Source organism: Pseudopipra pipra, chromosome 6 (assembly GCF_036250125.1).
Source record: "Pseudopipra pipra isolate bDixPip1 chromosome 6, bDixPip1.hap1, whole genome shotgun sequence".
In the NCBI taxonomy this organism is placed as follows: Eukaryota; Metazoa; Chordata; class Aves; order Passeriformes; family Pipridae; genus Pseudopipra; species Pseudopipra pipra.
The window spans coordinates 44,016,978-44,031,884 of NC_087554.1; the positions used below are offsets into that span (position 1 = coordinate 44,016,978).

At 39.2% G+C, this 14,907-nt stretch overlaps 1 protein-coding gene across 35 annotated transcripts in view; it reads left to right on the plus strand.

The window, feature by feature from the left end:
• Positions 1-14,907, plus strand: part of NRXN3 (neurexin 3) — a 996,746-nt gene that overhangs the window by 854,117 nt on the left and 127,722 nt on the right. For all 35 annotated transcript variants that reach the window (XM_064658888.1, XM_064658884.1, XM_064658876.1 and 32 more), the window contains one exon: positions 4,549-4,720. In XM_064658888.1, the coding sequence (XP_064514958.1) occupies positions 4,549-4,720 (172 nt within the window). The remainder of the gene's footprint in view (positions 1-4,548; positions 4,721-14,907) is intronic.

Sequence of the window (14,907 nt, forward strand, 5' to 3'; positions counted from 1 at the left end):
CAGCATGGAGAAAGCAAAGGCCTGATAATTTGCATGCAGACAGGCTCTAGTTCTCTTTGAATGGAGGGAAACAAAAGAAAAAAAACATACCTGCAAAAATGTCAAACCTCAGAAATTTTCCTCAAACCCCTTCAGAGGAAAGGAGTTGGTTTTGGAGGAGCTGAAAGTAGAAGCTGAGAAAAGCTTAGGATCTGCTCCTCTTGAATTGTAGTTGCTCTCAGATCTGAAAGGTTGGGATTGTGACGATATCACCAATGTTTAAGTAAAATATGTCTGGATTTGCAGAGTTTATAGAGCTTGGAAAGATAGGTGACTATCACCCCTCTGTCACAGGTGAAGAATCTGTTTAACAAAACATGTAACAGAAAAGGTTGCCCAAAGTGAAATAATGCTTAAGGGCAAGCAATAAATTGCAGATTTCCTGATCCTGTAGATTAGCTCCTGTATTGTTTATTAATGTTCAAAATATTTGATAACAATGCATATAATGACAAACTGTTGCCAGGAGCCTGCATAGAATAGAGGGATCAAGGGGAGGCCTTGTACAATTTTTTTTTTAAGTACTTTGCTTTTTTTTGTTCTTATAATTTATCTACAATCATTCCATTATATGATCATAATTACTTGTCTGAAGTCTTAGAGACATCATGACAGAAGCTTATCTCCAGAAAGTCTGTAAGCAACAGAACAGTAATATGGCTTTTGAGGGCAGCAATTTTATGGGACAAATCAACACAAGTCAAATTCTTGAGAAACTTTAAAAATCCTATTTGGCTCAGTAGCCTTCAATAAAGAAGAGGAGAAGTAAAATACAGACTGAATGCTGAGTTCACCTCATTATTTATAAATAAAATGGTTCTCATTTTTCCAAGATATAGTGCCAGCACTTGATGTCTCTTCGAGATTTCAAAAACATTAATTAATCATTGTCTTTTCACAGAAAGTTTTTGTGGCAGCCCAGTAAATACCAATACAGAGAGGAAAAAATTCACACTTAAATGTTTAAATTCTCTTGAGCTCTTCTGGACCATGTAACTTCTATGCTCTTTGTGGCTCTGCATTCACCTTTTTCCTTGCTGTATGGTTAGGATTTTTTTTCTGTAACTGCAAAATAAAATTTAAAGGTGGTCACTCTAAAGTCAACTTTCTTTGTCACATGCTTACTGGTCTAGTCAATACCTTTGTATTGTAATGTGGGAAAAAAAAACCCCTAGCTGAATGTGTGGGGAAAGGAATGAAAGGTCATGTCCATCATGAAGTGCTAAAGTTTAATGGTAAAGCTTGTCTTCAAGATGTAGAAGGAAGGTGGGTCTTGGTAAAAGCTGCTTTTAATGAGGTGTCGTAATGTAGGAAACTAGAATAGAAGAGATGTTGAAAATAAACCATGGATTTGCCCCCTATGTCCATGGTCACTGTTCTTCACTGGAGGATTTTCTTTGTGCTTTACTTTACTTTTTTTTTTTCCTTCCAGGAATCCATAAACTAATTGTTGCTTTTTTCATAGTGTCTGGTGCCCTGGAGATATAAAATACCATGAATAAACTGTATCTTGAAGTCTGTGTGTGCAGTTTGGCTTCAATAGCCCTACTTTCTGCATATTGTGTTATACTGTGTTATATTGTGTTTTATCCTGATAACTGGAACAAAACCTTTTTCATTACAAGATTCTACTCAGTTCAAATAAGAGTATTAAAAGTTGTGCTTCTGCAAAATTTTTGTTAAAGAGTCACAAAGATCTCTGCCCAGGGGTGATCTGAAGAGAGCTGGAGTAGGCCTTCCATCAGGCCCATGGGGTTTTGGGGGTTTTTTTAGACCAATTTTTGCATTTCTTAGTTGCAACAAAGTGTTATACTACTTTTAGAAGGGCTATGTTCCCTTGGCTCTGGGAGGGGTGGGCAATCTGCTCGGGATGACGGCAGCATCGGTTTGCTCATTTCTCTCCTCTCTCCATCAGGCTAAAGGCAACTGGCAGTTTACTTTACTTCCAGAATCTTATCCCTTTCCCAGTTTGCCCTCTTATCATTAGCCCTTCAAATAGGTCTTTTTCTTCAAGCCCCATGAAAGGGAATGGTGAAAGGCTCTATTTCCTTTTCCTCGAAGGAGAGATCAGAAACATTTTCTTGTTCTTCCCACCATCTTCTTCCCCACTTGCAAGTGAGAAAATCTTTACCTTGCTAAGCCTGTAGGGCTTAGTTCACTCTGCTGAATACCTCTTAATCCCTTCCTCTTCTGTGGTGGTGGTGATCTTTTCCATTAGACAAGGTGCAGCTCTTCATCTTACCTGCTCACCAAGGCGGACTCTTATTAGAGCAGCCACAGTTTGCAAAAGAAGTTTGATGTATTGATGGTGACTGAAAAAGCTGTATTGGAGGTTGTCCAGGAGGTTGATGACAGGGCAGCACCTTGCTAAACCACAGTATCAGTATCTGGGTTACTTGGTCAGTAGATAGTATTTGAGTCTTTGAGGAAAAATTAATCACTTGTTCTTTGCTAATTGCTATGCAAGTAAAGATAATTATATGCTTGCCAGCAAAAGATTCACTAAAACAGTGTTGGGAGATCACTTCACATATCAAAGAAGGCGTAAATCTGTGCCAGCAATGCTTTTACCTGAAATAAATCTCTGTTAACTGAAACCTCTCTTATTTTTGGGGTAACATTAGAAAAGAAAGGTTGGTTGTTTTCAAATGGCATCTGAGTTCGTGAATCTGCTGGGAGCAGCAACCCACTTACCTCATGTTCCAGTGTAAAAAGGAAGATGATACTGATGTCTTAAAGGAAAGTCCATCCAAAGCATAACAGTGCTTGAAACTGCATGTTTCATGCAGTACATGAAACTGTTCCTATCATGCTTATATTTAGCAGAGTCTAAAATTTACCATTGTAATGAGAGGAAAACCAAGATGCTTACAGTTGCAGTGCTAAACTTCAAGTAGTCGAACTACAATTCATTGCCTCTTCAGCTACAAGACTGTTTGGTTTCCTTTCCTAATAACAGTGTTTTAGTTTGATACCAGGGGATTTGGTGTTAGGAAAACAAATGTCAAAAAAAGAAGTGAATTGAAGATACAAGGAAGTTATAGTGCATATTTTGGTATGAGTAAACTTTGAAATGTAAGGTAAAGCAGGAATCAGAAAGGGCCTCTCTGAGAAATTGAAATACGTCCAGGCATTTTAAGAAAATGGAGTTTTGATAACAGGAGACAGGAGTAAATCCAGGAGAGGAATCCGAGGTGGCCCTCAAGTACAAGAGGAGAGGTTTCTTTCTTAGTGCTGAGATTTGCTAGTGCAAATGTAGTAAAGTTAGGGTAACAGCCCTGAAGGATGGAGTCCTATGCCCACCAAGCACATATGTAAGGTAGTAACAATAACAGAATTGTCTCTCACCCCTTTAGTATATGTCAGGGTTTTTTTGAAGAAGGTGTATTTGCATACAGCATGGCCATCTACTCTCTGTTGTTGTTTCTTCCTTGCTTTTTCTATTAAGACCGTCAGCAGAGTTTTGCCAATTTTATAGTATTGATGGCTAGCAAATGCATTGGCTTCCTGTATGATACGTTACTTCTGCCTTTCTGCACCAATTTTGGATCTGTACAGTACACCTAATATGCCTTCCTAATTGTTGACACCAGCATACTGTTGAGTGACATCAGCCTCTCCTTGTTGAGTGTTTGAAGATACATTCCCATTAACTGTATATTGTACAGTGACAAGAATTTCTGGCACTGTTTAAATCAGTAGTATTAAATGTGGATATCTAATGTGAAGATGTTCTGGGCATGTATTTTACAGTCTAAGGTCATTGAATATGGTTGTTGCTTGAACTACATGAGGGGAGCTGTAGGAAGAAGTGTTGTGGCTAGTACAATGGGCTTTGCCTACTCTTCTCTTTTAATCAGTACCTGATGGAAAGTTTTGGGAAAACACTATGGAAGACTGTGTTATTGGTTAGGCACTGTGTGCTGTGTGATGTAGAAAAGCAAAAGACTGGCTGCTCTTGTCTTTTAGGTATTTTAGCAATTAGGTTCCCTCACGTTGTCAAAGTCAGCTAATTAAATTTTTCACCCTTCTAATTCCATCCATCTTTTTGCTGCATTTTGCCTGCTTGATCCCAGTTATTTGTTTTGGGGTGAGGGCTGTTTGTTTCCCAAGCAGAATAACAGAACAAAACAGTTGGTGGGATACAGGCTGACTGTGGCTGTATTTCAGATAACAGGTGACTTGTAATAATCAGTAGAGATGTTGCTCAAATAACTATTTATCCACATTTCCTGATTTTAGTTGCCTTATTTCTCACCTGTCTTCTGTGATGTTTTACGGGAACAAATGAGTCACTGTCTTCAGCTGAATGCTGTAGAGAGTGAAACACAGTGTTTATTTTGAAGCAGAGCCAATGAAATGCGCCCTGACAAAGCTGAAAACGATGCTTCTGTGTATTCTTCAGTGCCATCTACCGGCATAATTGCCCGTTAGAGATTTATAGGCGAAGAACATGCTCCTAATCGCCAGCAATTTAAAAACATTTGTTTCTTTTTTCTTTTATTTTAGGAGCAAGGCAAGATTGGTGTAGTCTTCAATATTGGCACAGTGGATATCTCTATTAAAGAGGAAAGCACACCTGTAAATGATGGCAAATACCACGTAGTACGCTTTACCAGGAATGGTGGCAATGCCACCCTTCAGGTTGACAGCTGGCCAGTGAATGAACACTACCCCACAGGTAAATATTTTTTTTGTTTTTCTCTGTAAGTGTATCTGTACCTATAAACTCATGTTTAATCACAACTGGTTGCTATATAAATCTTTGTTACTTCATCTCAACAATAAATTGACCAGCCTGGTAATGCATATTGTGTCTCTTGGAAAACAAACTAGTGGTCCTTTACACTGGAAGTATAAGCACGCCAGCTGTGGGGTATGATGCACATAGATCCTGCCATTTCAGAGGTCTCTAAGTGAATCCTGATTCTGCATGGTTACAAACTCATACAACAACAAACTCGGTTTTGCTACTTGTGATATTTTCTAAATATTTAGGGGAGAGAAGTTTCGCACAGACCTTACAAAAAGGGGAAGTGACTAGCCGCATCCCAGATACTGTGTATATAGATATGGAGTTGAAATGTAAGGAATGTGGAAGATTAGGCAAGTATTTGTTCAGACCTTATGCTTGCCTCCTAATTTTTCATCATCTGAATTTCATTTTCTCTTTTAGGTTTGCGGATACAAAGGTTGACATCTAACCAAAATGACAGCTCTTAGTTAACTTTTAAGTCAAAATGTAGTGGAACAATTAATTATCTCTTTGGAAATTATCACCCTAAATCCAGCAGAAATAGTGAACAACTGGCTTTTGAGACACTCTTGAGACTCTTGAGGTCACATGTTTTATCCTGCCACTGGCAAATCACAGCCTCATGATACTTTATGTCATTATGCTAAAAGGTCAAACTCACTCCAAGTGAAAAACAGATTGTTTTATATGATACTGACAGTGCATAAGATAGCTGAGCTATGATGATGTGTATGGTTACAAAAGGCAGAATGAGCACAAGAAAAGAATTCCAGTGTTAACAACATTCTTCTTATTCACATGTTGTTAAGTTCAAGCCATGATCTTACTGGTTTCCAGTATGAAGTCTAAGCAACTTTCAGTTCTTCTTTTCTAGGTTGTACAGTACTAACTCACTAACTAAATAGTTGTGTAGGAGTTGTTCAAAAGAAACAAACTCAAATTATAGGAAATACCCTAACTTGATGTTACATACTAATTTATGTGATGTTACACTAATGAGTTACTCTAAGGGGATGATTTAATCTCTTCCACTCCCTCAGAAAGTGCACAGGAAAGTTTTTAATGTGAGGAGTCTATGCTGTGATACTCTCTACCACATATTCAACATGGCCCTTTGTCAGTGTTTTGGTGAAGTGTGTGCAAAAGGGTACACTTCAATTATTAACCTTATTTCTGTGAAAAAAAATCATTTTGAATAATGGCATGATAGACACGCTGAGTTAGATTCTAGCTCTGCTATCTATTGGTTAGAGAGGAAAGTGGGCTAGGAAAGGCCCAACTGAGGATCTTTCTTCTGCTTCTGTCATCAATTATTTTGTAAAATACCTCCAATCCAGTTGGCAGCCAATTACAATCACTAAGAACCCTATGAATAAATTTTCTTCTTAGATTACTTGCTGTAGTAAGTCCCTGGTGTAAAGAAACAAAATATTCAACTCAATGCTTTAGAGATTTTTTTATTTTTTTTTAAAAGGGAAAATAAATCACACTGAAAGACTACCTCAGTACCTTCTGCTTCTGCCTTGGATAAAGATATTTCTGTGTTTTCATTAGAAGACGTATGGTTTTATGGAGTCATCATTAATCTCATGTTCTGGGCTAGTATTGAGTGTATGCAGTGGTACCTTGAGGAGAAAGGACACCTTTATCTTCCGGACACCTTTTCCTTTTTGCGCGTGTATTTCAATTTCTGTCTGTTTGTAGATGATGAATTTTTCAGACTCTCTCTGTGAAAATAAGGCTTATGGGATCATACTGTGTGTGTCTGCAGGTTTCTCCCTTCTTTTTTCAGCTGAATTTAAAAAATGGGGCAAAAATCAAAAAAGTAAAGATCCTACATGACTATGGAAAAAAGCAAGCAAGCAAACAAACAAACAAAAAAAACAAGGGAGAAGGGCAGGGTTCCAGGCCTTCCAGAGGAAAGGACTGTGGCTTGATCTCAATTCATGTAAAATACCAGAATATCCATATAATGCAGCAGCATTATGAATGCCTCAGATTCAGAAAAAGATTCAATGAGCCAATAACTACAGGAAACCAATCCCTATTAGTCCCATTTTCTCTACAGTTAATGGTTGAAAAAAAAGACTAAGCAGTAGCTTTTGAAATTAAGAATTTGTTCTCTTTTACAGACCAAACTTGCATTATAGTTTCTTGTATGGAGTGCAAGACCAAACCTGTGTTCAGCAGAAATTCGACTCTGTAAAACGCTTTGTGGTTGGATGGACCCAGGCTAATCCAGTGTGTTTCAACTGGAGACTGCTGAAACTGTGATTCATGTCAGACTTGTGTAGTACTAGCTGAGGAAGCCTGTACATTTTGCATAGGATCAGGTCAATTCTGGAAACACACTTATTTGTACTGTTAAAAAAAAGTTATATTTGTAGCACATGCATGGTTGGGCACACTGTGTTGTCTGTAAAATGAACAATTTCATGTGTACTTGGTTTTCCACACGGTGCTGCAGCCTAATGCTTGCAAATTTTATAAACTAGCTAGTGTATCTTCCTTGTCATCACACATGGTACAATCTTCAGGCAGCAGGGCTACATTTTGAATGGCATTTCCATGCTCCTCTCTGAGTTTTATTACTTGTAGAAGGATTATAAATTCAACTAATAATTACTTGCTCAATGAAAAGCACAAATAGAAGTTGGATATTCATTAAATGAGCAAAGTGAGAGAATGCTGGCTTTCCTTAAAACACAGTCTTCAGTTAAGTTGAAATTAACTGAAACTAGCCCAATGGGACCAAAATACTCTAAAGATGCATTTTTGAAACTTAAAAAAAAAAGACAAGGAAGTTAAAGAAAATGAAATAGCAACAAACTTACAATTTAGGCACTGATGTTTTGGTTAATATAGCATCCAATTGCATTTCAGTGACCTGCAACACGAGCTTTCTCCTTTCTTGCAAGGACAAGGGTTAGAGAGAAATGGTAAAAAGGAATTAGTTTGGAGCTAAGGTTGGCTAAACTTTGCGACTGAAATAATCCAAATCATTAGGGATAATCTCTCATCATTAGTGTCGTTCCAACGCTGCTGGAGTTTCTCTTACTGGACAGTAAGACTGAAGAGTAAGACTGAACAGTGGCCCAGTACAGGTATCTAAGACAACGTTCCTGAGATGGCAAATAGTAGTGTTAGTACTGAGGCTGCCATCTGCAATTCGTCTGTCATGGTTCAGCCAAAACCATTGAGCTATTTGCATTAGTTTCTCCCTTTCTGCTCTCTCTCAAGAACACAATAAGGGGATTACTTTTTCCATAGGCTGTACTGATAGCCAACTTCTTGATGCTTGATTCATTAAGTTGGTCATCACAGTGTGTTTCTCAGTCAGGGTATAAATATCCTGCTATGCTCTAAGGTACAGGTCCCATGACTGCTTCCCTTCTGTTATCTCACAAGCTTTCATCCTTTTGTGTACATACAAGAAAACAGGCTGTGCTTGGACACTGTTGTTTTCTTGCTTTTATGGTCTTGGTGAGAGCCTTCTCTGTATCTAAATACTTATAGTGATGAAATTTGGACCAAGAGTTCAGGAAGAGGAAGCACCTGACGTGTTTTTGTTTCAATTAGAATAAACCTATCAAATTTGAGACAGTTCAGAGAAATTTTCAGAATAGTTAAATCTGTCTTCACACAAAACTGGGATGTTTGAGTCCCTAAATTTTCGTTAGTTCTTAGATGTGAGATTTTTTTTCTCTGTTCACTCACTTTTCTTGCAAAAAATACTATGTGTGTTGCCAGATTTGTAGTGTATGTCAAAACAAGCCTGATATTCCTGTTCATTCATCCATACACTGACTACATTTTCTACAGTAGAAAAAAACCCCAAACTAGTTGAAGAGAAGCTGTAGAGTAAGAGTGTCCGTGACATGAAAATAAAGTCTAATTGGAGTAATATTTTAAAGGAGAAGATTAAAGGAAGGAAGGCAAGAGGTGGGAGGGAGTTGTCATTTAAAGAGGTGCACAATTTAGCAAGATAGCTGTAGCCTGGATTTTTTTAATGCATTTTAAATATTAAAACAGCACTAAGCAACTGGATTCTTATCAGGATTCATTAGTTCATCCACACACTACATATTTTATATTTTTCGCCTTTATCATTCTCTTGAGTGATCTCTCAGCCTTCTTGTAGTAGCCTCTGCCCTTTCAAATTACATTAATTTGCATTTCTTTTGCTACTGAATAAGAGAAAAAATAATTCATCCTCTATGCCCCTACTTCATTTGCTCTCTCAAGTACATTTCTGAGAGGAAGATGGATTTCTGGAAAAGCTGGACAGTTAGCTCTTGACAGCAGAACTAACTACTCTGGCTCGTAGTGTGGTCAGATAAGTGTATACCTATAAAACAAAAAGTTGAATCTGAGACCCTGATATCTGTGCTGAGGTTTTCCTTCAGAATAGTTCCAGTTCCAAGAACTGGATGTCCCTGGACATTTGGGGCATATCTTCTGATTTAATTTCATTTGAAAGCAATCCAATTTGAACTACATCTTTGGTAGTCTATGTGATACAGTCTTTGTCTGAAATATGCTTTCTAGAAACACAGATTGAAGTGATAGTGGTTTAGATTCTCCTACCTATCTGAAATGTGAAAGGCATCAGCTCTCCCTTGCTATATTTTTTCATTTACTTGGTGGAAAGTTCTGAAGTAGCTTGATTTGTACCAGGCACTTCATGTAAGACATGGAAGAAAACTGGCTGAGTTCCTACTTACTTCTTTCAATAAGTTTTCTAGCAAACTGAAGGAGTACCGTGACTATGGAACTTCATAGTCTGCTTTGAAACAGATCATTTCTTGTCCTAGTGAAGCCATTTATCACCTTTCCCTGGATATTTTCAGTCTCATACCACAAGTGGCATGGTCTTTTTGTTTGATGATTTCCCACCTCATCCCTCTACTAGAGGGACTCTGAGGAGGGTTTTCTTTTTTCTTTTTTCTCTTTTCTTTTTTCTCTTTTCTTTTTTCTCTTTTCTTTTTTCTCTTTTCTTTTTTCTCTTTTCTTTTTTCTCTTTTCTTTTCTTTTCTTTTCTTTTCTTTTCTTTTCTTTTCTTTTCTTTTCTTTTCTTTTCTTTTCTTTTCTTTTCTTTTCTTTTCTTTTCTTTTCTTTTCTTTTCTTTTCTTTTTCTTTTTCTTTTCTTTTCTTTTCTTTTCTTTTCTTTTCTTTTCTTTTCTTTTCTTTTCTTTTCTTTTCTTTTCTTTTCTTTTCTTTTCTTTTCTTTGCTTTTCTTTTCTTTTCTTTGCTTTTCTTTGCTTTTCTTTGCTTTTCTTTGCTTTTCTTTGCTTTTCTTTGCTTTTCTTTGCTTTTCTTTTCTTTGCTTTTCTTTTCTTTGCTTTGCTTTTCTTTGCTTTGCTTTGCTTTGCTTTTCTTTGCTTTGCTTTGCTTTGCTTTGCTCTGCTTTGCTTTGCTCTGCTCTGCTCTTCTCTTCTCTTCTCTTCTCTTCTCTTCTCTTCTCTTCTCTTCTCTCTTCTCTTCTCTTCTCTTCTCTCTCTCTCTTCTCTTCTCTTCTCTTCTCTTCTCTTCTCTTCTCTCTCTTCTCTTCTCTTCTCTTCTCTTCTCTTCTCTTCTCTTCTCTTCTCTTCTCTTCTCTTCTCTTCTCTTCTCTTCTCTTCTCTTCTCTTCTCTTCTCTTCTCTTCTCTTCTCTTCTCTTCTCTTCTCTTCTCTTCTCTTCTCTTCTCTTCTCTTCTCTTCTCTTCTCTCCTCTCCTCTCCGAACCTCTCCGAACCTCTCCTCTCCTCTCCGAACCTCTCCGAACCTCTCCGAACCTCTCCTCTCCGAACCTCTCCTCTCCGAACCTCTCCGAACCTCTCCGAACCCCTCCTCTCCGAACCTCTCCTCTCCGAACCTCTCCTCTCCTCTCTTCTCTTCTCTTCTTCTCTTCTCTTTTCTCTTCTTTCTTCCCTTTCCCTTTCCCTTTCCCTTTCCCTTTCCCTTTCCCTTTCCCTTTCCCTTTCCCTTTCCCTTTCCCTTTCCCTTTCCCTTTCCCTTTCCCTTTCCCTTTCCCTTTCCCTTTCCCTTTCCCTTTCCCTTTCCCTTTCCCTTTCCCTTTCCCTTTCCCTTTCCCTTTCTTTCCCTTTTCCTTTCCCTCTCTCTTCCTCTTCTCTCCATTTTTTTTGGTTTTATTTAGTTTTTATCAACATTTTCTTTCTCTCCCTCTGTGATTTCACAGCTGTGAGAAAAATAGCTTTGTATCTTACAAGCTAAATACAATTACTGCTATCAAAACTAGAGTCTTTCTCTCCCTGTAAATGTCTCTTGGAAGCTGATAAGCTGTTCAAGGTAAACTGCAGGCTTCTGCCTAATCCTGAGATTAAACATAACCACCCAGAAGACAGCAAGAGATAATTGGAGGAGGGGGAGGGGGAGACAAGCAGGAGAGGAAGAGAGGAGGAGAAAGTGAGATCCTCTCCTGAGATATTAAGAGGACATACAGAAGGCTCAAGGTTATTTGTAAAGGAATTACACAAAACACACAAGGGCTTGTTATGATGAAGAATTTCCTCAGATAATGCAGTGGTTGTTGTAGTTGTTAAAGACAAAATTTAGCAGGGATTTGTTTGATGTAAAGCATACAGCTCCCACCCATGACTGATGATTTTTATATATTATCCGCATCTTGTCCTTGAAGCAGAGGGTCTCACAAGGTTACATCCAGGTTCTTTGTGCATGCTGGCTTAGGTTCATCTCACTGGCTTTCTGCTGGATATGGGAAGACAGTAGATTTCCCAAGAGTGAAGCAGGGGACTGAGCCAGCTTCTCTCTGATCTGTGTTTTGCTACCTGCTGACCAACCAAATGAGGGAACTTAACCCTTCTCTTTATGAAACAGAGTTAACACTAATCTTCTAGGAAATACGAGTGCCTTAATTATGGACAAATAGTGTGTGATGCCTCTAGAGTCTTCAATTATACCCAAGGCAGAATTACTGAAGATGAATTGTCTTTATGAGTCAGTCCAATACACTTGAAAAAAGCAGCCTCGGTTCTCGATATATAAGTTCTTCTTGATTTTTTTTTTCATCAGTGACATTTTAGTTTTCTCCCTCTGTAATATTTTAAGGTCTTGTGTTTCTTAAAGCTTGTCTGTATTTTTTAACCATTATCAATGGGATATTACCTCTCCCAGCTTTGCTTTATTTAATTTATAATGCACTAGATAAGAAGGAGAATATAAGTTTAGATGATCTAATAGCAGCATCACTGGGGAAATTAAGAGAAGGCTATCCTTTATTCAGCTGAAATGTGCACTGACATTTTAAATAATATGTAATATTCTGATTATTAGTTCTCTTGATCCCAGTGATACAAAGTCTAATGCTGATTGGACATTAACAAGGCAAACTTAAAAGTAGAACTACCTAGGATGTCTGAGCCATTGCATCAAGTTCTTCCTTTCTAAGTTTGTACTTACCCCTGCACATTACCCCTGCACAGCTAATATTGTACTACTGCAGTGATTTCCAAATGTTTGGTAACTGAGACTTATTAGAGAAAATCACTATTTCTCTGTACTTCGTAGAGCCTGGCTCCTTCCCCACAAATTTGCTCTCTCTCTTGCAGAGTGATTTTGATATCTCATTCCCTCTTCTTTTCACCCCTCAACCCGCCTCAAAAAATCTGGTTTTTGCCTTCTTGTGCCCCTTTATCAATCCCTTACTTCCCTCAGACTCAAGGCAATTATCATCTCCTCACTTCTGAAAACTTGCTTCTGAAACCAAGGTAACAATAAGAAGTTTGGCTGACTCCGGTTGTCTCCATGAAGAGGCACATGGATCCTGTGCTGGACTATTTGGAGTCCTTAATGAGACACGTTGCTTGATCTGCAACCTGAAGGGATTTTGTCGTGGTACTGCCAGATGCCACTGCGGTCTTAATATTTTCCTATCCAAATGCCCTTGTGAGTGGGCAATGAGTAAGGAAGAAGAGCACTGAATTTTGATTAGACCTCTGGGCTGAATGTGATCCCCAGGCTTCTTGTCATATACGTTTTTGTGGGTTTTGACTTTTCATATTGTTCTCATTTTGTAGGACTTAAATAAGCTCTCAGATGGTTCCTATCAGCATGAATTGGAGACAGCATATGAAGTGCCTTTGACAGATTTACTGCATTTCATAATGAGCCTAAAACATATAAAAAGACAGGGTTAATAAAACAGAATTGGAGAAGCACATTTTGAAGGCAGTACTGTGACATATGTTGAAAGATCTGCCAAGAGGGATGATTAAAGCATGACAAGTTGATGAAATCAAGAGTTGATTGTAGCTTGTCACTGCAGGGCCATAACATTTATAATATATTTATAATATATTTATAAGGTAGAAAAACTGATAAATATGGCTACATGATATGAACACTTAAGTTTTGGTCCCCTATATCCACTGACGTAAACGTACACACATTAAGTCACAAGCAAACAAACCTACTGTGGAATTTGTGCAAGAACACCCATATTAATGCATGTATGTCCATGCTGGATGATGAGATTGGATCTGGCATTATATAAAAGTTACATAAATGTTGCCATGATGCTCAGAGTTTAACTTCTGTGTACTTCATGTTTTGCTTTCCTACACAAAGAATGAAGCTGTGGTTCATTTCCAATTTGCCCCATTCTCAAAGAATTTCATGGAAATGCTGTAGAGCTTCTTTGTCTTCCAAATTCTGTCTTTGAAGACAGAGAAAAGGAAAGACAGAAAACAAAAAAAAAAAAGTGGTTATATTGTGTCTTCCAGTACACATTGCTCCTATTGCAATTTTGTTTCTCAAAACTGATCCAGGCTCTTGTGACACACTGCATTCAGTCTGAGTGAGCTGCAGGCTTACCTTCAGCAAGTACCTCAAGCCCATGTGAGTGGCAGTCTGTCAAACACTGGAATTTCTGTCAGCTTGGCATTAAGAAAGAAGGAAATGCATGGGTTTTTATGAAAACTTGTAAGGTAACCAAGCAAAACAAACAGGACAGTATCATTTAACAGCAGTAGGAATGAAAGAAGGAGTTTACCTAAGGAAGGATACACACAGAATAATATCTTCATGCAGGTAGCCATGACCATCTAATTTCCACTCAGGGTCCCACAGATAGTCCTTGAGATGTGTGAAAGAGGGTGTAGTGGTTTGAACCAGGTTTTCCCCCTGAAGCTAAGAAAGTGGTAAAACTCCAGGGGGTGGTGACCCCTGGAAGTTTTGAAGTTTTGTCCAATGGCCGCTTCTGCGAAATGTAAACATACCACAAGCAAACGGAAGAGAAGGTTAGTTGTAGTTTGGCTGTAGAAGTGGTAGCCATGTTCTGAGGCCATGAGGAGCAGAAGGTAGGAGCCCCCTGGGAGGCTTTGGCCCCCCAGCCCCCAGTGGGGGCCTGCGGGGACCTGGAACAGCATAAAGCTGGGCTAGGTGCCTGCAGTTGAGAGCTAAGAAAGTTTTCTCCGCTGTGAGTGAGCAGAGACAGCAGCAGCAGAAGCAGCGTCCAGAAGTGATGGCAGAGAGCCAAAAAGATAAGAACGCAGCAGAGGTGGCTTGCAACCAGGCAAGCAGACACAGAGATGTCTAATGAAGAGAGAGAGCTGAGAGAGCAGCAGAGAGAGAGGAAGTTGGGGTAAGAACTAGAATAAGACCCCAGACTCCTTTGAGACCCCTCCTGGAAAAGGAGGACGATGATGGACTCTTACTTGAAAGAGCCTTGGAGTGCTGCAGCACCAGAGAGAGAGAGGAGCTGAGAAGCTCAAAGATGTCCTGAAGCTGGACTGGGATGGAGAAGGAATGTGGGGGGGTTGACCTTGGCCCCCCTCACTGCTGCTGACAAGCCTAGCAGCCTGAGACAGAGCACAGGAGCTCTGGTAGAACTCTTGAGGCAAAGGCTTTCAACTGAATGCTGCCCAAGATGTTCTGACTCAGGGGTGAACCCCCCTGAGGAAGGGACTTTCACGAAGATGCCCCTGCACTTCGTGATATGACCGTGGTGAAGCAAGTTTTGTCCCTGCTGGCAGTCCACAGGTGAGACCTTCGCTTGGAGTCGAAGGAGAGCCAAGAGGGGTGAAAGGAGACCCCCTTGTGTCTTGAAAGACCCTCGTTTGGAGATGACGGGCCAAGGGGCTTGGAGACCCCC